Raw genomic sequence first — 24,970 nt, 5'->3', positions numbered from 1 at the left:
GTGAAGACCGCCAAATTTTTACACTGTAGATACAGGTATGTCCCTTACTAAATCTATGCCATTACAATTTGAATTTGTTTATAGTTACAGGGTCTGATCAACGGACAATAAATTCGCCTCCCACGGCTACTGTGCAGCCTGTGCCTCCAGCATCACAGCTTGATTCCACAAACAGCACATTTGATTGGGATTCTTATCTTAAAGAAACAAATAGTGTCGCAGCTCCTCCAGAATTTTATAAGCAGGTTAGTGTACTTAGAGTAATTATCATCATTATGATAGTGTCTTACAGTAAATAGAGATGAGTGTGAAAGTTGCGGTTATCTTGGATTTGATGGACTGTAGCACTAAGTACAAAATGTCTAAAGTGATAGCATAATGGAATTGTTTGAAGCTTGTCTATTGTTAATTGTGAAACCACTAATAAACACATACTCTGTTGAAATTTATCAGTTGTTTGGTCTTCCACCAGTCACAGTGCTTCACAATATGTGACAAAAAAGAGATTGTATAACAAGGCTGCATTAAGATCTTTTATTCCCTGAAACTTAATTCTTTGTTATTTTACTACACTGTCTGAGACCATTACCTTAAGTACCTCAATTAATCAAGTGATTAAATACACACTGAGCACCCAGAACATTATTACTATTAACCTACTGTTGATATAAACCTGTCCATGTGATAGCAGCATCACCTGATGAGGAATGAATGCTAGTCAGACACATGCATGGTGCATGTAATATCAGTAAGTGTTGTGTCTGTGTGTCGAATGAGGAAGACACGCAATCTATCTGAGTTTGACAAAGGGCAGAATGTGTTGGCCTGGAGGCTCAGCATGAGCATTTTGTAAACTGAATGACTTTTCAGGTGTTCGAGAAGTACTGTTGTGAATGTCTTCCACACATAGTGAAACAACATCCAGACGTCATCGGGTTGGGCTGCCACCCCTCATGGCAGATGTTGGATGTTGTAGGCTGAGCAGACTGATAAAACAGAACAGATGGTGGACTGTGGTGGTGGAACTAACATTAGACTGTAATGATGGCCAGATTACAAGTTTGTCTGGACACACAGTGCATCAAACACTTGTAACAATGGGCCTCCGCAGCTGAAAACCCATGTACATGCCAGTATTAATACCACGCCATAGGCAACTTTGGCTGAGATGGGCACATGACCATAGGCACTGGCACAGTGGCAGAGTGTTGCATGCTTTGATGAATCCTGATACCTCCTTCATCTTGCTGATGGGAGGGTACAAATCTATTGTATTCCAGGGAAACAGCTACTTGGCACCTGTACTGCTTAGTTGTGTAAAATGCCTGGACAATTATAAGTTGTGGCAAATGGCCAGGATACATGCCTGGGCAAATGCTCAAAATTCATAAACACCCAGGCATTTACACATTTTAAAGGTTAATTGATAAGTGGTGCTTATAAAATTTATTAAGCTGGTGTTTGGTATTGAAGGTTGTTTGCAGGATTGCTCCTTTAGCGGTTGCGTAACCAAGTTGAAAAAGCTGCTTCAGAGTTAGGGGAGACTTATTAGGGGAAATAAATTGGACGTGCTGAAGAAACTCTCTGCAGCAGGAGATGTAACTGGTGTCACCAGAGTTTTTACGGCAACTTTTGACAATTCACAATTTCCTCTGAAACCTCGCCACCACGCTATAGGATTTACACAATGATTTTTATCTTCCTAAGGTTGAGGACCCACTCCTTCCCATACAAATTGTCTGGACCAAAGTCTTTCTTTGTCCGTATAATCAGCCAAGTTCTCATTAAGTTGAATAACGTTTAGTCCAGTGTTCTTTGCTGTGCCACAAACAAAGCTTATTGCTTCAGGTTACTACCTTGTACTGTTGGATCTAGAAGATTAGCTGCAAGGCGGGCATTGATTCTTTGTCATTAAATCCTTGTTATGTTAGTGTTCTCATTTTATCTTCACAGCAGTGTAGTCATACAAAAGCACACAAAGAAAGCAGCAGAATAGAAAACTGTAGTCTACATTCTACATCCATACTCCGCAAGCCACCTGACGACGTGTGGCGGAGGACACCTTGAGTACCTCTATCGGTTCCCCTTCTACTCCAGTCACATATTGTTCGTGGAAAGAAAGATTGTCAATATCCCTTTGTGTGGGCTCTAATCTCTCTGATTTTATCCTCACGGTCTCTTCGCGAGATATACGTAGGAGGGAGCAATATACTGCTTGACTCCTCGGAGAAGGTATGTTTTCGAAACTTCAACAAAAGCCCGTACCGAGCCACTGAGCGTCCCTCTTGCATACTCTTCTATCATCTCTGTAATGCCTTCATGATTACTAAATGATCCTGTAATGAAGCGCGCTGCTCTCCGTTGGATCTTCTATATATCTTCTATCAACACTATCTGGTACGTATGCCACACTGTTGAGCAGTATTCAAACAGTGGGTGAACACGTGTACTGTAACCTACTTCCTTTGTTTCCGGACTGCATTTCCTTGGGATTCTTCCAATGAATCTCAGTCTGGTATCTGCTTTACCGACGATTAATTTTATATGGTCATTCCATTTTAAATCGCTCCTAATGCCCACTCCCAGATAATTTATGGAATTAACTGCTTCCAGTTGCTGCTCTATTGTAGCTAAATGATAAAGGATCTTTCTTTCTGTGTATTCACAGCACATTACACTTGTCTACATTGAGATTTAATTGCCATTTTCTGGTTACAACCTCACGATATACTACAGCATCATCCGCAAAAAGCCTCAGTGAACTTCCAATGTTATTCACAAGGTCAATTATATATACTGTGAATAGCAACAGTCCTACAACACTCTCTTGCGGCACACCTGAAATCACTATTATTTCGGAAGACTTCTCTCCATTGAGAATGACGTGCTGCATTCTGTTATCAAGGAACTCTTCAATCCAATCACACAATTGGTCTGATAGTCCATATGCTCTTACTTTGTTCATTAAACGACTGTGGGGAACTGTATCAAACGCCTTGCAGAAGTCAAGAAACATGGCATCTATCTGGGAACCCGTGTCTGTGGCCCTCTGAGTCTCGTGGACGAATAGCACGAGCTGGGTTTCACAGGATCATCTTTTTCAAAACCCATGCTGATTCCTACTGAGTAGATTTCTAGTCTTCAGAAAAGTCATTATACTCGCACATAATATGTATTCCAAATTCTACATCTAATCCACGTTAGAGATAAAGGTCTATAGTTCTGCACATCTGTTCGACGTCCCTTCTTGAAAACTGCAATGACCTGTGCCCTTTTCCAATTTTTCGGAATGCTACGCTCTACTAGAGACATACGGTACACCGCTGCAATAAGGGGTGCAATTTCCTTCCTGCACTCTGTGTAAAATCAAACTGGCATCCCATCAGGTCCAGCAACCAATCCTCTTTTGAGCGATTTTAATTCTTTCTCTATCACTCTCTCATCTATTTCGATGTCTACCATTTTGTCATCTGTGTGACAATCTAAAGAAGGAATTACAGTGCAATCTTCCTCTGTGAAACAGCATTTGAAAAAGACATTTAGTATTTTGGTCTTTGGTCTGTCATCCTCTGTTTCAGTACAATTTTGGTCACAGAGTGTCTGGACACTTTGTTTTGATCCACCTACCGCTTTGACATAAGACCAAAATTTCTTAGGATTTTCTGCCAAGTCAGTACATAGAACTTTACCTTTGAATTCGTTGAATGCACTCGCATAGCCCTCCTCACACTTCATTTCGCTTGTTCGTCTGCAAGGCTTTGGCTATGTTTATGTTTGCTGTGAAGTTCCCTTTAATCCATAGCAGTTTTCTAACTCGGTTGTTGTACCACGTTGGGTCTTTTCCATCTCTTACGATCTTGCTGGGCACATACTAATCTAATGCATATTGTATGATGGTTTTGAACTTTGTTCACTGATCCTCAACACTATCTGTACTTGAGAAAAAACTTTTGTGTTGAGCCGTCAAGTACTCTGAAATCTGCTTTTTGTCACTTCTGCTAAACAGAAAAATCTCCCTACCTTTCTTTTTTTTTTATATTTCTATTTACGGCTGAAATCACCGATGCTGTATCTGCTTTATGATGCTGATTCCCTGTTCTGCGTTAAATGTTTCAAATAGTTCAGGTCTGTTTGTCACCAGAAGGGGTAATATGTTATCGCCACGAGTCAGTTATCTGTTTAAGTGCTCAAGGTAGTTTTCAGATAATGCACTTAAAAAAAAAATTACTGGATTCTTTGTTACTGCCACCTGTTATAAATGTTTGAGCCTCCAAGTCTGTATCTGGTAAATTAAAATCTCCACCCAAAACCATGACATGGGTGGGAAATCTACTCAAAATATTTTCCAAATTTTCCTTTAGGTGCTATGCCACAACAGCTGCTGAGCCAGGGGGCCCATAGAGGCATTAAATTACCATGTTTGAGCCTGCTTTAACCGTGACCTTCACCCAAATTATTTCACATTTCAGATCTCCGCCAATTTCCTTCGATGTTATTGCACTTTTTATCGCTATAAACATGCCTCCCCTTCACTGTCCAGCCTATCTGCGGTATACATTCCAATCTGCGTTTAGTATTTCATTACTGTTTACAACTGGTTTCAGCTAACTTTCCTTCCCTAGTACTATGTGGGCATTGTGACCGTTTATTAATGAGAGCAGTTCTGGGACCTTTCTATAGATGCTCCTGCAGTTTACCATTACCACATTAATATTGTCATTTCCTGTTGCGTTTTGCCTACTGCTACCTTGTCGCGTCTCAGGAGGTGTCTTGTCGGACCTAAGTAGGGAATTCTCGAACCTAAAAATCCCACATGTGCACTCCACGTGTAATCCGCTACCCTTGTAGCTGCGTCCTGCATGTAGTGCGCACTAGACTCTATTCTGGGGGACCCCACATTTATCCACCCGCATATCTCTGCATAATCGTCTGAGCCTCTGGTTTAAGCCTTCCACTCGGCTCCAAACCAGAGGACCGCGATCAGTTCTGGGAACGATACTACAAATAATTAGCTCAGATTCCACCCTGCGAGCGAGGCTTTCCACCTTCACCAACTCCGTCAACCGCCTGTATGAACTGAGGATGACCTCGGAACCCAGCTGGCAGGCGTCATTGGTGCTGACATGAGCAACAATTTGCAGTCGGGTGCACCCAGTGCTCTCTATTGCCGCCCGCCGGCAGGGCCTCCTCCACATCTCTGATGAGACACCCCCAGCAAGCAGACAGAGTGAACACTGGCCTTCTTCCCCGACCTTTCCGCTATTTCCGTAAGGGGCTCAATCAGCCGCCTAACATTGGAGCTCCCAATCACTAATAAACTCCTCCCCCTGTGTGCCTGCACAGACCTTACTGAATGAATGGTCACATGTCCACTCACAGGCAGAGCAGGCGATGCCACACGGCCAGCATCCACATTGACCCTCCACCTCGTGCGCCGCAAATGCCGCTGAACCCGCTACTCCCATCGGGGAGAGGGTGGCCCAACCGCACTCAGTACCCGCGAAGATGTCTCGACAGCAGGGACCATGGGTGAAGCTTGTAGCACCAGGGGTGTACCATGCGACGCACCAGACTCCCCACTGCCGCTACACACTGCGGCAGCAACCTGAAGACGGCTGACGGCGGCCATCAGCACAATCAGCTGTTCGTGAACGGTGGCCAGCTCCTCCTGTGTCCTTACATGGCAATCGCACATCTTATCCATCCTAAGAAATCAACAATTTACTGTAGAGAGATAATCAACTTTTAACTAGACTGCTAATTCACTAAAGGCGGCAGATAGCTGACGAAACTGTTGTTACTAGACACTTCTTATTGGAAACAATGAAAATAAGCACTACCTGTCTCTGTACTGTATTCAAAACAAGCACTAGCATTACTGGCACTACAGCTGACTAAAGGGACCCTCTGCCTGTATTCAAAACAAACACAAAATCTGTGGAACACTATTACTAATATTCAAAACTTAAAGCTTCGTAAAAGCAAAAACACACAAAAAAAGAAGTTACAAGTAAGAAAAACACAGTTAATACTTAATGTCGCTACATCTTACAGTAAAGTATGCGAGAGATTCATAGATCAATTTAGTAAGATGAGTATGGACGATGTGATCAACCCAGCACAGGTGCTAAATCCCAGTAATGTCAGTAATTCGTTCTTCCTGAGGTGTGTTACAGAACAGGAAATCCTGAGAACGATTTCCAACTTACAAGCAAGTACATCCAGTGGCTGGGATGACATCTCAGCCAAATTTCTGAAAGAATGCAGTAATGTGTTAATAAAGCCACTGCAACATTTAATAAACAGCTCTTTCAGACAGCAGTCATTTCCTGACTTAAGTCACTGAAATAAGACCAGTGCATAAAAATGGAAAAACTACTGATGTACAAAATTATAGGCCTATTTCATTGACATCAGAACTTAGTAAGTTGTTGGAAAGGCTATTTCTTGATCAAATGGAATCATTTTTCTCTAAGTACTATATATTAAAAAGTTCTCAACAGGGTTTCAGGAAGGGCAAGTCTCCAATAACAGTCATAGCCACATTTATTCAAGCAGTATTGAATAAACTTGATGATGGAAACAAAGTTATTGGCACCTTTTTATACCTATCTAAGGCTTTTGATACTGTAAATCACTCCATTCTTCATAAGTTAGAAACTTATGTGGTCAGAGGAGTGGCATTAGATTTGTTAAGATCGTTCCTTGCTGACAGGAGACAATGTGTTAAGTTGTATCATACAACCGGGGGACTTATACAAAAAGTAAAGTCATCTTATAAAATCCTTAACTGTGGAGTCCTTCAGGGAAGTATTATTGGGCCTTTTCTGTTCATTGTGTACATCAATGATATAATAATTCCAAAAAAATAGAGACCTTGTGAATTATGCCGACGACACCTCCTTCATAATCTGGGGCCCTACAAAACAGCTAGCAGTGCAAAATAATATGAAGAACACTAGCCTCATAACAGAATATATGACTAAAAATAAATTGGCATTAAATAAGGAAAAGACAATTCTAATGGAGTTTATGCTAAATTACAAATCAAGACAAGTGGATACTGAGCCAGAGTTATCAATTGAAACAATTGATAAACATACATTCCTGGGTATTATAGCTGATGAACATCTTACATGGAAGGAGCACATCAGCTACATGTGTAAAAAAAATCTCGTGTAATACCTACCTGCTAAAATGCCTTTCTAGCATAATAGTGTCACTAGTCTTAAGACAAATCTATTTTGGTATTATACACTCCCACCTACAATACGGTATTGAGATTTGGGGCGGGGCACCAACAGTGTACATTGGATAGGGCTTTTAGAGCCCAGAAGAGAGCAATTAGGATAATATTGAATATTAGTAAACGTCAATCCTGTAGAGAATACTTCATTAAGTGTAATATACTAACAGTGTATTCATTATATGTTCTAAGGACTATACTGTTTGTAAAACAAAATATGGAGCACAGTATAATAAATAGTGATATCCATAGTTATAATACAAGGAAGAAAGAGGATTACCATATAAAATTCCGAAATAAAAAAGCAACCTATCATAATCCATTTTCTGCTGGAAGATTTGTTTACAACAGACTGCCAAATACCATAAAAATGTTAAAAGGAAACATATTTAAAATAAAATTAAAGCAGCTGTTAATTGCTAAATGTTTTTACTCTGTCAAGGATTTTTAATGTTGTATGTACTTTATTTCTACTACTAAACAATTATTATTGTTCATATATGTACTGACTTACTATGTCCACGACTGTAAAAGTTATTATGGACAAATAAACTATTATTAATAATAATAATAATAATAATAATAATAATAATATTGGTAGTAGCTTCCTTTTTTTATAAATGCCCAGATTTTGGTCATTTAAAACTGCTTTGGCAAAATTCCCAGGAAAATACACATTTATAAATGTCCTGCCCACTGGGCTTTTGCATGGCCCACATCACTAGTACTGTAAGATGGAGACAAGCTGTCATTAGCTCCATTATGCTCTGGGGAACATTCACATGGGCATCCATGGGTCCAGTGACGCTCATGCAAGGTACCTTCATGGCCAAGGAGTATCATACACTGGTTGCAGACCATGTACACCCCTTTACAATGATCATATCTCCCAATGGCAGTGGCTTTTTTCAACAAGATAATGCACCATGTCACAAGGCTAGGAGTGTGATGGAGTGGTTCAAGGAACACTGTGGCAAATTCCATTCGATGTGCTGGCCCCACAACTCACCAGTTCTGGACCCAGTTGAATACATCTGGGATGTGATTGAACATGGTGTCAGAGGTCATTGCTCCACTCAATGGAATTTACAGTACTTAAGTGACTTTTGTGTGCAGATGTGGTGCCAACTCCCTCCAGTGACCTACCAGGGCCTCATTATGTCCATGCCATGATGCGTTGCCACTGCTATCCATGCCAAAGGTGGACATACCGGCCATTAGGTAGGTGGTCAAAATGTTCTGGCTGGTCAGTGTATGTAATTTAAATTGTCACCTGTCATAACATTTACTAACTGAGATGGTCCCCCCCCCCCCCCCTTTTTCATAGTTCATGTGGCTACTCGGCTACCCCTTCATCATGTTAAATGGAGGACATGTTGCAGATGCTGTAAGATACTGATGATAGTGATTCATTGGAGAAGATAGTTCTATCTAACTGGAGAATTTGCAGTTTGTTAAATTCTTCATTTGTGTGGCCATATTTCCCATAGATGCTTTACAACTCCTGAAGGTATTTTCATTCTGTTATTGCAACTAAAAGGGAAGGCACATTTTTTTCCCCCCCACCAGATACATTTTGCTTTATTGAGGTAAAGCACCATCAGTGATCTGTAATTAAAGATATTTATAATTTTATTTGTTTTTAAGACCAAAAATCAATTCATTGGCAGTAAAGTGCTTTTTACTTATGGTGATTTCAGCTCGGGAAATTCCATTTGCTAGCACATCTTTATAGAGATTTTCTTCATTAGAAACTGATACTTGCAGTCTAACTTTTAGTTGTTCTACAGAAGTATGCATTTTTCACATTTTACACAGCACACTTTTTTTCACACCACTTTTTTCTGTTTACTTTTATACTTCTGAGTACATATTGTGGTTTGTGTTTTGTATTGTTGCCTATGTAACATCGCCATTAGTACGTCTTTGACCTGTGCTCTTGGACATAGGTGTATAGTAGTTTGATGGAGTGTGACTTGGAAGAGAAGGTGAGGAGCAAGAAGTGAAATGAATTTTTTTTTATGAGATGTTGGGAAAATTCTAATTTTGCCATATAAAGATGTTATAAATATGAGGTGATAGTTTGCTAATAGTAATAGATAGTTACTACATATTAAGGGAACCTGGACATCATGAGGACCTAAAAATGAATTTTTTTTAATTTAATAAATTTCTGTAATTCTTCCTGATTGAAAAAAATATATATACCTTACAAACAGTACCGCCTCATTTTCGTGTTTAGGAGCCTTTCTAAAGTAGATGCAGCACATGAACACCTATCTCTCACAGTCTGTGAAACACACAAGATTGCCTACAATGTTTTGTATTTAATTTTGGCGCTGCTATTTCCATAGCAACTCATTTTTGTAATATCCTTGAAAGACGTATCAACTGTAGTATGAGCAGGGATTTGTGCAGTCCTTCATGTTGTAAACTTGTTGTTCTGACTGTGTATTTGAACCGTTTTATATCATAAAATGCCAGAAGTGAAGAAGTATAATTGCAGTTGTAAATTTTATGCTAAGCAATGCAAGCATGTTGTTGGAAATTGTAAAAATGAAGAAATTGTTACACCATGGTGAAGTGAGATTACAGCTGAAAATTTGTCAGACAGTGCTTCAAAATGCAAGATGTTAGTGTTGTAAATAGGGAAAAAAATGCTTAAATTTTAATTAATAAGTGTAAGCTTTCAGAATTGCTTTTGCCTGTTGCTAAATGTAAACACTGTAATAGTGCAAAATCCTTTATGTTTAATGAGGACATAAGTAAGAGAAGAGGCCTATCTAGCAAAATTTTAGTTGAATGTCAAGTGTGTAAAGTAATGAAATGTACAATGACATCTCCTGTAATGTGCACAAAATATAGTGAAGTGAATATTTGCCGTGTTTATGCCATGAGTTGTATTGGGAAGGGAAGAAAAGCAGCCCAGATGTTCTCTGCCATGATGGATCTGCCACTGATACCTGTCAAGTTTGAACAATATATAAACATTTGCATGATGCCCCAACAGAAGTCAGTGAAATGAGCATCCGTAGGTCAGCGAAAGAAACTGTGAATCTACTGATGTTGTTGCTGCATTGGATGGTTCATGCCAGAAGAGAGACCACACGTTTGCTGAATGGAATTGTCACAGTTACCGCTGTAGGTACAGGCAAGGTGCTGAACTATGAATGTCTGACAAAGCACTGCCAAGGTCATGCCAAATAAGGTATATGAACACAAATGTGACAAAAACTGACAAGGTTTCAGTGGTAGTCTTGAAAGCAAGGGGGCAGTCTTTTTTCTTTTTTAAAAAAAATCCTTAGGTATGATGTGTGATACACTCTCTACCTTGATGCTGGTGACTAAAGGCTTCAGTAGGGCTGTGGCCATTAAACCATATGGCAAAACTGAAAAAAAAGGAGTGTACAGGACATGTGCAGAAGAGAATGGGGGCAAGACATAGAAACTGGAAGGACGTGACAGAAAAAAACCTCTGTTATGCTAAAGCAATTGATGGACATGGTATACACACCAAATCAAAAATAGGAAACCTCACAGAATATTGTAGTCTAGCTATCAGGAGAAACAGTGAAAATGTCAGTGAGATGAGAAAAGCAATTTGGGCAACTCTGTTTTGTTGAATATCCACTGGTGAGTGAGCATCCACGGCATGACCTCTAAACAAAATGAAAAACTTCATGGTGCAAGTAGAACAGGTGTGGAGCAAATGGGGTAAACATACATATGCACGCCCTATGACAGAAACTGTTGGGATAGAACTAAAGCCATTATAGAGATCTTTCAGATTGCAAACTCCTAAAAATATGTTTACGTGGCAGAACCCAGAGTCTGAATGAAAGCTTCAATATTTGCATTTGCAAACGCTTGCCAGAAACTGCTTTTCACATTGGTGTGATGGTTGCCACAATATGTTTTAATGATAGAGTAACAAGCAGATTAAAAATCTGAGCAGACTAGGCATCAAAGCTGGGGGCAACATGAAAGTTGGGCTGCTACAAGTGGACAGGCAACATGTCGCTGAATCCGAAAAAGCTGCTGTAAGCATGGTGAAGGAGGCCGGAATAACAAATAAAAGAAAGAAAACTAAAGAAGATGAAGAGGACAGTCAGAATCAAAAAGATTATGCAGCTGGAATGTTTTGATATGGTTTTATTGAGCAGAAAATGACGTGCAAATCTTTAGTTTCAATTTTGTGTAATCAGCGTTTTTTGCATACTTAGTTATCATTATCTCAACCAATATTAAAACTACAAAAACAAGATTTTGCATGAATAATATTGTAGTGTTTGTCTACACAGTGAGCTACATTATTCGACAAATACTAAATATTTTAAGGAGGAAATTATTAGGAGAAAGAATTGGCTTCTAAATATTTTTTTGAATACACAAAACAACAAATTGATATATTGCTGGTTTACTCTTTCAAAAAATTAATAATTAAAGGATAAAATTTGTTTTGTCCTTTTATTTTTAATAGTTTGGAAGTACGGTGCACCTAAAATAAAAATTACACGTAATTCAGTAGTAAGCTGAAAACTAATATTCACTTCAGTATGTATTCCACAGTTTTTATTTTTTATTTATTTTTTCCCCCACATAGAAGTCGCTGTGTACTAATTATATGTTTAATGTCTCATTCCAATATCTGTTAAAGTTTTTGAGATATTAAATTTCAAAACACCAGTAAAAACTACAGGCCATGATGTCTTGGTGCCCTTAAAATTGCATTTTACTTCTAATCTCCTCCAGGAAAGACATGCACCCAGTAGAACAGTTCATGGTGGAGAGATCTGCATGGTATACATTCACAGTAAAGGAATTTCTAAGGAAACAAAGACTACTTGATAGTATGTGTAAAACAAAATATGGGCTACAGATAGAGATGTTCTGAATGAAATGTGTTTGGCAGCCAAGTGAGCAATGTGTGAAGCTTCCAGTGACTACTGTGAATGATCTTAAAATGAGTGTTCATTTGCACTGTAGTGAACTTTGATGTCGCATCAAAAATTGCACTTAAAAAAATACTGAATCTAGCATAAAACATGAAATTTGGAGAAACTTGTTTTGAAAAAATACAGCAAATTCAGCAAAAACAGTGACTTTTTCAAAAAAAAAAAGTAGAATTTGGCAGAAGTATCAAATATGGCAAAAAAACCTCCAAATTTTACCAAAAAAAATATCACCAAATTTGTCAAAATTGACACTAAATTTAGCAAAAACTTGCACTGAATTTGCTAAAAACACTAAATTTTACCATTAACTCCTCTTCTTCCCCCACCTCCCACCCCCCCACCCCTCCTTAGATGACCACTGGGGAATCTGGATGTGCACAGGAATATGTTAACTCTTGCAAGTGCTCACACATGTAATATGTAAAGACATATAATAGACTGCCTATGATGTGATAGTGGAGTGTACCTGGCAAACACTGCAGGGTGGTTTCTGTACCTCAGACACTAGCCATCTTGGCTCCATTTCTGGCACTAGTGGTGATAACAATAGAAAGGTGTACTGAAGAACTCGGAATAACCTCGTGGTTTTCCTGTTAATGTTTGAAGTTCCGTTGTCAACACAGCTATTCAGAACTGGATTTGTCAACCCTCTACCCTTATGTGAACTACATCTAATATAGCGTTTTCAGAAATAAATGAATAATTGGCCTGTAAAAGGAAACCAATTTGTATGTAGTACAGGATGCACATGCAACCAAAATACCCAGCATCAGAAGTTTGGGTTGATTGCTGAGCAGTGACCCTGTATGAGACGGGAAATGCACACTTGCTAGTGTACCAGCTGCTGTCTTAAAAACCTATGGTGAACCCCCTGTTCAAGAACGGGTATTTTTATCCTGCTAGTCCAGCATGTTAGTATTGAGTCCTCCAGTATTTATATAACCATTCCTGAAGAGGAGAAATTTGGTGCTATTAACTCCAGTGCAATATGTGCGAGAATCAGTATTGCAGACATTCAGGCAATCTGAATTTCATTCAAAATACTCAAAGGGAATAAAGATGCAAAAGATGCAAACTCCCAATAAAAGGAAAACACTCATCTCATTGTTAACATTTTAACCAAAATATTTAGTTTTTTCTAGTTACAAAGCTTTTGTAATAGTCATATATGCGATGTATTTTTTCCCCAAGTATTCTCATGGAAGAATTAAAGTGTACTGTTCTGTTGTTTTACAGGCTCTCACTCCGCCAACTAACGACTTTCAGATTGGAATGAAACTAGAAGCTTTGGACCCGAGGAACTTAACTTCTACATGTATTGCTTCTGTTGTTGGTATTCTTGGACCACGTTTGCGCCTAAGACTGGATGGAAGTGACAACAAGAATGACTTTTGGCGTTTGGTGGATTCAAATGAAATACACCCAATTGGACATTGTGAAAAACATGGCGGAATGTTACAGCCACCACTAGGTGAATAAAATTATTCTGAATCATGAGTAGAATATAAATCTCTGAGAAGACAGAATAACAGAAAAAACACCTAAGTTTTTTGTAGATTAGAGATTGTCGCTAGAGAGGTGCAAATTCTGCCTCAAAAAATACGAAAACACAAAAATTTTTTAATAGAAGCTGTTTCATAGCATATTGTATCTGGATGAGCTATTTATCAGAGATAATTTGAAATAGCTTTATTTTCTGCATACAGTATCGAAAATTTAAGAAGTTACTGGCATTGTACATCTTCTGGCGAAGCTCAATTTGGATAGATAATGTGTGCAACCACCTACTTGCAAAATAATGTTTATGAATGTAATGTATCAGTGCACTCAATGATCTGGTGCCATGCCAATTGTGGACCGTTGAATGGTCTGTTTAAGACACGTGTTGCGTGATGCAATGTAGTACTCGACCAGGGACCTAGCAGTTTATAAGGAAAAAATGTGTACATTTGTTTATTTTGAACTGTAGTTGCATTGAATACTGCTAGAGGTCAGGCCTGAACTACATCATTAACAATACTCTGCTAACTTTAACAAGCAGTTGTGTTGTAGCTGTCCCCAAATGCTTGTGTTGTGTGTTGCTCTCTTTTTTTTCCCTTCTTTTCTTATGTTGAAATAAGTGAAGTGACTAATCCTGGTCATCACATATTTCAATTATGACCCTTACAGCACCAGAAGAGATCGGCAATCTCTGTTAAATGTGTCAGTTTTGCTGTAGGCTGCTGCCAGCAAAATGGAAGTGGGATTTGTTTCCCCACACCACTCATTTCCCTGTGGTTCTCAAAACTCTAATCTTCTTATGCTTGTGGCCAGTAGTGCCTGCCCTCTGTGCTATAGTGATTGGAAAACAGAATCTATAACATTTTTCAATGGTGCCGAAATTCTTCCCCTAATGTTAAAATCAAGTTGCTTTATGTTCGGTTCTACTTCTATGCTAAGTGCCTTGTCAGTTCTATCTGTAGCATAGTTGAGCATCGTTCGTTAGAATGTAAATGCCCATGAAAAGTTGAAATAAATAGTATGCAAATTTTTTAATCTTCAAATTGGGCAGGAACAGTCGAACAGTGTCCAGAAACACCTTAATATTGGAGACGCATTCAGTTAAATGGTGGGAAAATGCTGCTGCTTTTCAACAGAACAATCATTTTTGAAAGCTTAAATACAGCCAAACAAAGGAAAGTATCATTTTGGAAGAGAAAGGTATTGAAGTTTTTGCGAAATCAAACATTTCAGTCAAAAAGTTCCCAATCGGCACTTTTTTAACCGTCAGTTTCAAAGCTCTAATAATTTGTCTGTCTTCACTCATGTAGTGTGACAGCCTTCTAAATTTGTGTGTGTAATCATTTAAAAAGAAAGAAAATAGGTGTGAATTTTGTCGAAAATAGAAATGAATACAGTGCAAAAAAAAATAGATGCAAATTATGCCAAAAATAGATGCTACATTTTCCGGCCCCTATATATCACAGATAAGTACGTACAATTTCCAAGTTTTCTCAAGGATTAAATATAAGTGTGTGGACTATGGGAATAATGACTGCTTAGATGCTTTTGTCCATACTGTAATTAGTGTAATTTTGTAATCATGGTCGCTACAGGAGTGGTACATAGGGTGGCTGTTGTCTATTTCTAGATTCTTCAGTTGAAACTAGTTCTTGAAACTTTTAACTACTCTTTCATGGGTGTTACAGAGTAAGTCAGGTTAGGTTTTTTAGACTTTCCGTAACCCCCTCCCACAAGTCAAACAAACCTGTGACCATTGGTACTTCCTTTCTTCTTCAACATTTAATATCTTCTGTTAGTCTTAAGGGGCATGGTTCCCACACACTTGAGCAGCACTCTAGGGAATGTTGCATTGGTTTTTTAACAATATTCTTTTTAGACATACTGCACATTCCCCAGTATCCTACCAATGAATTGAAGCCTACCAGTGTTGGGTATAAAACAGATTTATACAACTACTTATTTTCTCACAGAAAGTAACTCTTCCTGTTGAAGCTGGAGCCATTTGTTATCCACACCACTTCTTAAGAAGCCCTAGCATGAATCTGTAGGCAGGCACAATGACATAGTACATGCAATGGATGTTCAGTGGAATTCACACCAAATGAAAACAAGCACCACAGAAAGAAAACACATCAATTGTTTGTGATCACTGTTACACAAGAACAAAACATATTAAAGTAACATAACATTTCCCCATCTTACTACTTTTTCCCCATTTTACAAACAAATTTGTAATAAATTATAAACTTCTTGATAGATGATTTACAGAAAATTTAAAAATCATTGTTTAGACCAGTCACTATCTAGTATCATTGACTAAGATCAGCAACAAGTGAGTCTTATAATCACTGAGTGTACAGTTTGGCATTAACTGCACAGAACAAGTGAAAGAAACATTGTAGGACAAAATTTCAAGGATGACAACAATTCAAAAAGGGGAACTGTAACCGAACATTGATTGTTTCACAGTATGATACTCTGTTTTGAAATGAGAGAGAAAACTGCAATCATTCCAGTAACCTGTAAGTGAAATAGTTGAGAGGTAGTACCCTTCTTGCATAAAGGTGCATCCAGCAAACCCTCCAACTAAACCATGTGAAAATGCTCACTAATAACACTGCCCTATTGGTGCTTCACAATACTGAATTTCAGCAAAGATCTAATGGGGTAGTACATCAAAGAACTACCGGTTGATTGCGAAGAACAAGGTGCAATATAAGTGAGAAAAACCATATGGTAAACTGGAGAAAACATGATTATTTTAAGCATAACACAATTATCAAACCATAGCAAGGCTAGTTTTGTGTGATTGGATGTTTCAAATGCCAGGTGCATGAATGTTTCACCATCTCTTGCAAATTCAGGCAATATCTTAATTTAGCAAATCATACAAACCATATCTTTATCCCCACAACTGTGTGTGAAGTGTCAGGTAAACAAGTCAAATTTCATTGAGTAGAAATAAATACAGAAGATACAGATTACAAAATAAATGCACATGCCAAGGCTATGGCTTGTAAGGCTGTTGTAGCCATGAGTGCACCTGAAAAGACTAACTTTTTGTAACGCCAGAAGCCTTCATCAGGCTATTTACTAATATAAGCTAAATCGATCATTAGTTTCAGCCTGCCAAGTCCTCTCTACAGAACATCAATGTGTCTCAAAGTGTGAAGATATCCCTGAAAGAGAGCAAATCAAAACCATTAAATAGATGTAGATATATTGAATTATGATGCATTATTTCTGAATGTCTCATCAAATTGTGATCCTTCACTAAAGTGAGTGGACTTGGTGGTGGTGGTGGTGGTGGTGGTGGTGGTGGTTTTATTTACCCTTAGATTTCTTTTACAAGGATACTGATCATGGCTTGGTATTACAATTTTAGAACAATAAAAATTAAGTAATTCACATATACAGGTAGTCTGTCATGGCCTTATAGCAGGAACAGTCCCAGTATTTGCCTGAAATAATTTAGAGCAACTACGGGGAACCAAAAACAAGATAGCTGGATGAAGATTGGAACCTCCACCCTCCTAAATACAAGGCCACTCTGCTAAAAACAGTGGTATCTCATTTGTTTTACCATTACTGTACAATACTGCTTTACAAATAAGTTATTTAATAGTGATAAAAGACTAATGCTACTCTATTCATTCATTCCTCACTCCCAGCCACTGCACACGCTACATGCACCATACATTCATTGTTTCACAACACTGTACACACTATCAGCTGACGTCAGGACCATTCTGTGCATTGCAGTTTCGCAGTTGCATCCCTGCAGTGAACTGTAGAGCTCAGATAGAGGCTAAGGTGTTAGTACTATACATTGCATAACTTTGGGAGTAAATTTTTTCAGAAAAGCGAAGGAAAAGAAGGAAAAAGTGTAATGCAAAGCATTATTGGAATGTTAGATGTTTTATTATCTTTATCATCATTTGTGTTACATTTTTTGCCTAACCCTTATACTTCGCTATCTAAATAATCCTTCAGTTTATAGAATGTTGGGTTAACAGTTACCTTTTACCTGCCATATGTTTTAGCGATTTATTTGATCGCATTTAGTGATTTATTGTACAGTTTTATTCCTTGGTAGGAGATGCTATTTTGAGTTTTATGTTTATTCTTTCTTACTAAATAAAGTTCAGTCTAGATCTTGCTCTATGGTCATGGACAGAGCTGTTTTTGCAGTAATTGACAATGTTTTCGTTGATGTGTACAACTGTTTGGTAAATGTATTCACATGGTGCAGTTAAAGCCCCATTGTTTCAAACAGATCTTTACAGTGTGCTCGACCACTATTTTTTGTTATTGTCCTTAAGTCCTTAAGGCTCTTTTTTGCCATTTGGAAATTGTGTTCACATTTTGTGCATTTGATTCCCAGAAAAGAATGCCGTAGCTCAGAATTGGGTGTACCTATGAATAGTGTGTAACGAAACCCTGGCTGCTACACACTAATGACAGGCCTCCAAAAGGCATAAAATACTGATGATATACTGTTTGCAAGTATCTTAGTGTGTTCACACCACTTCAACTGAGAATCAACATTCATTCCTAGAAATTCTGCATTTGTTACACTATCCATAGAGGTACCATCTACATGTAATTTAATAGTCTAATTTTCCCTTTTCAAACTGAAATTCATGGCATTGCTTTCTTTACGTTCAGTTTCACCTTATTGCTTATTGACAAAATGTAAACTTCCTTGAGGGCGTCATTTTCTTTCTCTGCGAGGAATTCTCTTGTGATCTCAGTGAATATATTGTTGCTGTCATCAGCAAAGAGAATTCTTTCCCCATGATTAACACGAATGGGAAAGTGATTGATATCTGCTGAAGAGGCAAAGAAACTGGTACACTTGCCTAAAATCATACAGGGCCCCTGTGAGAACGCAGAAATGTCGCAACGCAATGTGGTATGGACTCGACTAATGTCTGAAGTAGTGCTGGTGGGAATTGACACAATGAATACTGCAGGGCAGTCCATAAATCTGTAATAGCAGGAGGAGTTGAAGATCTCTTCTAAACAGCACGTTGCAAGGAATCCCAGATATGCTCAATAATGCTCATGGCTGGGGAGTTTGGTGGTCAGAAGCAGTGTTTAAACTCAGGATAGTGTTCCTGGAGCCATTCTGTAGCAATTCTAGACTTGTGGGGTGTTGCATTGTCCTGCTGGAATTGTCCAAGTCTGTCGAAATGCACAACAGCCGTGAATGGATGCAGGTAATCAGACAGGGCACTTACTTACATGTTACCTGTCAGAATCATATCTAGATGTATCAGGGGTCCCATATCATTCCAGCTACACACGCCCCACACCATTACAGAGCCTTCACCAGCATGAACAGTGCCCTGCTGACATGCAGGGTCCATGGATTTGTGACGTTGTCTCCATACCCGTAGACATCCATCTGCTTGACTCAATTTGAAACGAGACTCATCCAACCAGGTAACATGTTTCCAGTCATCAACAGCCTGATGTGACAGGCCCAGTCAAGATGTAAAGCTTTGTGTCATACAGTCACCAAGGGTACACGAGTGGGCGTTCCGCTCTGAAAGCACATATAGATGATATTTCATAGAATGATTCGCACGCTGACACTTGTTGATGGCCTAGCACTGAAATCTGCAGCAATTTGCAGAAGGATTGCACTTTTGCCATGTTGACCAATTCTCGTCAGTCATCGTTGGTCCTGTTCTGGCAGGATCTTTTTCCCACCACAGCAATGTCGGGGATTTGATATTTTGCTGGATTCCTGATATTCATGGTACACTCCTGAAATGGTTGTACGGGAAAGTCCCCACTTCATCGTTACCTCGGATATGCTGTGTCCCATTGCTCATGCTCTGATTATAACACCACATTCAAACTCACTTAAATCTTGATAACCTGCCATTGTAGCAGCAGTCACTGATCTAACAACTGTGCCAGACACTTTTTGTCTTATATAGGCATTGCCGACTGCAGTGCTGTATTTTGCCTGTGTACGTATCTCTGTATTTGAATAAGCATGCGTATACCAGTTTCTTTGGCACTTCATTGTATATCAGGAACAGTATAGGTCCTGGAATGCTACCCTGAGGAAGTCCTATATTAATGTATTTTGGCTCTGATAAGTGTTTTATTGAAACTTAAGACTTATTTGAGTAATGTATTATCTCTGCTCTTTATACCTTTCTGCCTAGGTATGATCGGAACCAGGCATTAGCTACCCCTCTTATTCCTAATGCTTATAGCTTATTCAGTAGAATCTTATGGTCATTAGTATCAAAATCCATGTAAAGAGGTAAAAATATCCCTGTGAGACACTCATCTTTGTCAAGAGCATCAAGTACCACTTATGTAAATTCTGACGTGGCTGATTCTGTACTTCTACCACTTCAGAAACCAAACTGTGATTCACTGAAGAGGTTATATTTATTCAAGTAACTCATAATTACTCTTTTGTAATTGACTCTATTAGTTTTGAGAATGGTGGCAGCTGGAAAATGGGTCAGTAATTTTCATAACCTTCTGCCGTACCTTTCTTCAGCAGAGGTACAACTCTTGCTTGTTTTAAATAGTCAGAAAATTTCCATGATGTGAAGAGTAGTTTATTATGTTAAGGTAGCTTGTATACTCAGTGTATTGTTTCAATACAAACATTAGTACTTCATCTAAGCACACTGATTTTTTATTTTTAAGATTTTGTACAATTTTACTGACGTAATGCACTGGGGGTGGTAGCAACATCATTGCACTTAGTGCGTAAGTGTTTACTGGTGTAATGGTTGTTTTTTGGGATTATTGCTGTAACTTCGCTGCAATACTTGAAAAATACTGATTCACATAATTTGCTAGGTGGTGTGGATGATTTATTACTTTATCAGTATGTTTTTGTGCCTTTATGTCTCTGCCTGTTCTGTTTTTATGACATCCCAGTCTGCTTTGCTTCTGTTCTTTGCATTGTATATTACATTGTCATGACTTTTTTTTCTTCAGCAATCAAAACCTTTGTATCAATATTTTTGTACCAATGATAGAAATTCAATAAATGTGCCCCATTATGACTCTCTTTCATGGAACTGAGAGAGAGGACTTCTTAACACCTGCTGCTAACAATTTGGTTTTGTGAGACATTGATACAGAAGTCATATTTAAATAATGTTGAGAATTTAAAGACTTCACATTTACATCGGTTTCTCTATACACTTCATCCCAACTTTGCTAGTTCTCTAGAAAAATCTTGTACTTTGATGTCTTATAAATATCTTTTGTACACATGCAGTTTAGGGAATGTTTCCCTTGCCAATTTTATTGCTATTATTTGGCAGAAATGGCCTGATAGTCCAAGTTCTTTTACTGCTACAGCACACTTTCCCCTGTCCATATTTGTGGCTCCAAGGTCAATTACAAATGCAGTTATTGTAGTAACCATTGTTGCACTGGTGACAGTGACATGCCAGAACTCTGAAGGTTATTTATGAGGGTGCTAGTAGTCTCATTTATAGTTGTTTTTATGTCTCCAAACGAAATTTTTGTTGAGTTTTTTGCTTGAAATTTTATTTATAACTTTTGTGAATTTATTGTAAAATATGTCCACACTACCATTGGAAATCCACACACACACACACACACACACACACACACACACACACACACACACACAAATGATTAATTTTTTGGTGTTATCAATCCGTGTTAACTCAGTAGCTGATATTTTAAAGTGTTTGTCATCACTTACATCTTAAGGTCATGTCTTGATTTGAACTGTATTCATTTCCTGGTATAAATGCATGATCCTCTGCCCTTTGAAGTAGTTGTGCAGTAAGAGTCTGTCCTTTTACAATGTGATAATACTACATGTTGAATTTTTGTGTGTGCACTCCAATGCTCAGTGGTACAAACAACTGTGCAGTTCAAAGACTGGAGCTCAACTTCAAACTGTTATATTTTATTTTTTATTGATTGCACGTCATAATAAAAGAATATTAGTCTGTGAAATGTCTCGTGTTGCTCTTCACAAGGCTTTCTTTACTTTATGACTTATAGTATGTATGTTATTTGGTTTGTTAGAGTTTGTCTTGAGAGTGATTGTTCAGAATTTTTTAAATTGCTAGAAGAACTCTTTAGGCAGGGGAACCTGTTTGTCTGAATTTATCATAAAAAGGACCTACTTTTCCCACGCGTGACAACAGGTAGTTAGGTATTTGACCATGCATGACCTAAGATCCATCCCCCCTGTACTGTCATGAATCAGCTGTACCAATCTTCCCTTAGGAGTCCTGTTTAGGTGAGGATCATACCTAGTGAAACCCCATCTATTGATGGGCCTGACATGCTCCAGAGCAACATTCGTGGAGCAAGCTGCCATGAGAGCCATATCTAACCCCACATTCAATCTGCCTCACCGCTCCATGAAGGTAAGGTTGATCATGATGCTAGAAAACCTCAACAAAGTGTACAGGGGTGCTGTGCTGCAAATTAGGGAAGCTATCGTGTCCCTCCCCACCCCCTATCACTTCATGGTCCTCTTGTGAAAAATCCACGTATAAAGACCCTAAGTCCTCTCTTTCTCTTGACTTGGACCTGCATTTGGTTTGAAAATGATGGTGGCCTGGTATGATGCCCCTAAACTTTCCTGTGGCTGAGGGCCTACTCTATGGCCATTCTTCCACCAGGCAGCAGCAGTTCTTCTTCCTAACACTTTGCACATACCTAGGCTTCCTGACTTCCTTTGAGGTGTACTACACATTTTCAGCTCCTAGCTCTGCCTAAGACTCTTCTCCGCTGATCTCTGGCAATGGTAGATACTTGATTTTAGTGTTGATGATAAAACTATGAGATTTTGTTCTCCTTCCCCCTACCTCTTCCAACCAACATCCAGTTCCCACCCAGCCTCTTCCCCTTCATTGCCCTTGATCCTGGTCAATTCCTTTCTTGTGTCATCCTGCTTTACCTGGAAGTCTGCCGAAAGGAACCGACAAGTCCCTACAGAACTAACTTTCCAACTTCTGCAGGCTCCTCGACATGGTGAAAGATAATTACACAGAAAAAGAATAGTGTGACTAATAAAATGGGTTCCAAACAAATTCGAAGACACTGAAGATTTTAATGACTTGTCTACAGCGAAGACATACTAACATTATGAATACATTTATTCTAAGCACATAATACCCACAAGAATGACAAGGCATCATGTGCGTAGAGGTAACTGTGTAGTTGCTGTGTATATGACTGACTCATCACAGCACATCTGCCCTTCTTGTAACAAATGTTCAAGCAATGCTGTAGCTGTGCTCATCTCTATGTGGGATAAAATTTGATTTCTTTCTTTTCCTACCCTTGGAAACAACTGATAGAGCAGCTGTTACTAATATCATTTCTCAGCTCCCCCAACATGCCTCACATAATGGCTTCAGATTATCAGAGGAGCAATGGGTCTGAACCCATATGATACACACACTGCAGCATCACAGTGAACTCATCTGTTGCCATTGACCTCTTGTTTTGCTGTCTTATTGAGCAAGGTGGAATAGTAATTAAGATAGTGTAGTTTCATTTGGGAGGACATCCAGTCATCCCAATTTAGGTTTTCCATAAATACTGAATGTCAGGATGGCTTCTTAGAAAAGAATATGGCTAATTTCCTTCTCCGATTTGAGTTAGAAAATGAAAGGTAGATGGAACTTGCACAAATAAGAGCAGAATCTAAAGTTAAAAATCAGAAGAGGCTAGTCTAAATATTAGGTGGGAAATATTTAAACTCATTTTAAACTAAAAAAAAAAAAACTACATTGCAATACTGTGTAAGTGAATGAAGTGTTTCACGCAGTATGCTTAAGCTAAAAAAATGCTCTTGCAGCTAAACGTAACTAAATTGACAATTGGCAAAAATTTAGTTAAAGATTAAAATGTCATTTACTTACTTTAGACTGTGGTACTTGTCTTCTTATTTTGAAACAAATAAAATGACTTTGTCTTGTACAGGATGTTGAATTGTAGTCTTTTGTCCTCCTTCTCCTTGCTCCCCTGTGCTTGCAAATGCTGTTTGCAGGGAATAACTTCTTGAGGTATGCTCAAGGGGCAGTTTCTCTATCTGGTGTTGCATGTCAGTTTTGGCAGTGCCCAAAAGGAACCACAGTTGGAATGTTAAATTATCAATATACCATAAATGGATTGTGGGGTCACTGTTGATATTATTAAGGTGTTTTTTTTTTTCTTTTTGGGCGGGGGGGGGGGGGGGGGGTGGTTACTATTGGCTGGAAAGTGTGTGTGGATATCATCATCATCAATAACTTGTGTGTGATGTGACATGGAGGAAATGATGGAAAAATTATATTGTACATTTCATGACCTATATTGATTTCTGCTGTTAGTAACCTGTATGGGAATATTCCTATGCACGAAACAGAAATAATAGTAAAAATAAAATAAAATAACTCGTGTGACAATTAATGAAGCTTATATTGTTATCCAGATCATTCATATAATTTTTGTCTTAATGTATTATGTCTTAACTATTTATTTGCAGGTTTCCGGATGAATGCTTCATCCTGGCCAATGTTCCTTCTAAAAACCCTCAATGGTGCAGAAATGGCACCAGCAAAGATCTTCAAGAAGGAACCCCCAACACCAAGAAGCAATCAGTTTCAGATTGGAATGAAACTGGAAGCAGTTGACAAAAAGAATCCCCAACTCATTTGTGCAGCTACAATTGGTGAGTTGTATATGCAGAGAGAGAATGAATTTATATTTGTTTGGAGGGATAGTAGTTCAGTTTTCTACATTGTGAAGTTTTGAAACTTGCTCTCTGTCACTTGCTTCTTGTATATTTATTTCATGCATGAGGGTATGTATCTTAGCCTTATTTGTTAATATTAGAATCCCTCTATCAAGTTACCTTCTTGCTATTTAACATATCCCAGTGTACTTGGTGCCAAATTTGAACTTCTGCGTTGCAATTATTAAACATTACATTGTCTTTGAGGATTATATGGAAATGTAACTACAGTGGGTTCCTGCAGTTTTTTCTGTTAGCTGTGTACTTCTTAGCTGCCACCTATTCGAATAATCCTTTGTTTTTAACATTTCACTTTGCCCGTGGTTCTACCAGTGCTGTCAGGCTGACTGCACATATAGTTGCTGACGTGTTGGTTCTTTTACACCTTGTCCCATTAAGCTACAAAAGCATTTTTTTCTGTCAGACGCTAATGAATGTAGAGAAAGTCTTTCCAACACATAATATCACATTTCTGTGAGGTAACAGTTTAGTATTGCTCAATTT

General features: G+C 38.5%; 1 protein-coding gene across 2 annotated transcripts in view; it reads left to right on the top strand.

The window, feature by feature from the left end:
* The window catches only part of LOC126298868 (polycomb protein SCMH1), a 172,048-nt gene that overhangs the window by 49,582 nt on the left and 97,496 nt on the right, over positions 1–24,970 (top strand). For both annotated transcript variants that reach the window (XM_049990382.1, XM_049990381.1), the window contains exons 5-7: positions 85–245; positions 13,438–13,672; positions 24,218–24,403. In XM_049990382.1, the coding sequence (XP_049846339.1) occupies positions 85–245; positions 13,438–13,672; positions 24,218–24,403 (582 nt within the window). The remainder of the gene's footprint in view (positions 1–84; positions 246–13,437; positions 13,673–24,217; positions 24,404–24,970) is intronic.

Source organism: Schistocerca gregaria, chromosome X (genome assembly GCF_023897955.1).
Source record: "Schistocerca gregaria isolate iqSchGreg1 chromosome X, iqSchGreg1.2, whole genome shotgun sequence".
Classification (NCBI taxonomy): domain Eukaryota; kingdom Metazoa; phylum Arthropoda; class Insecta; order Orthoptera; family Acrididae; genus Schistocerca; species Schistocerca gregaria.
This window is presented reverse-complemented; position numbering and strand designations above follow the sequence as displayed.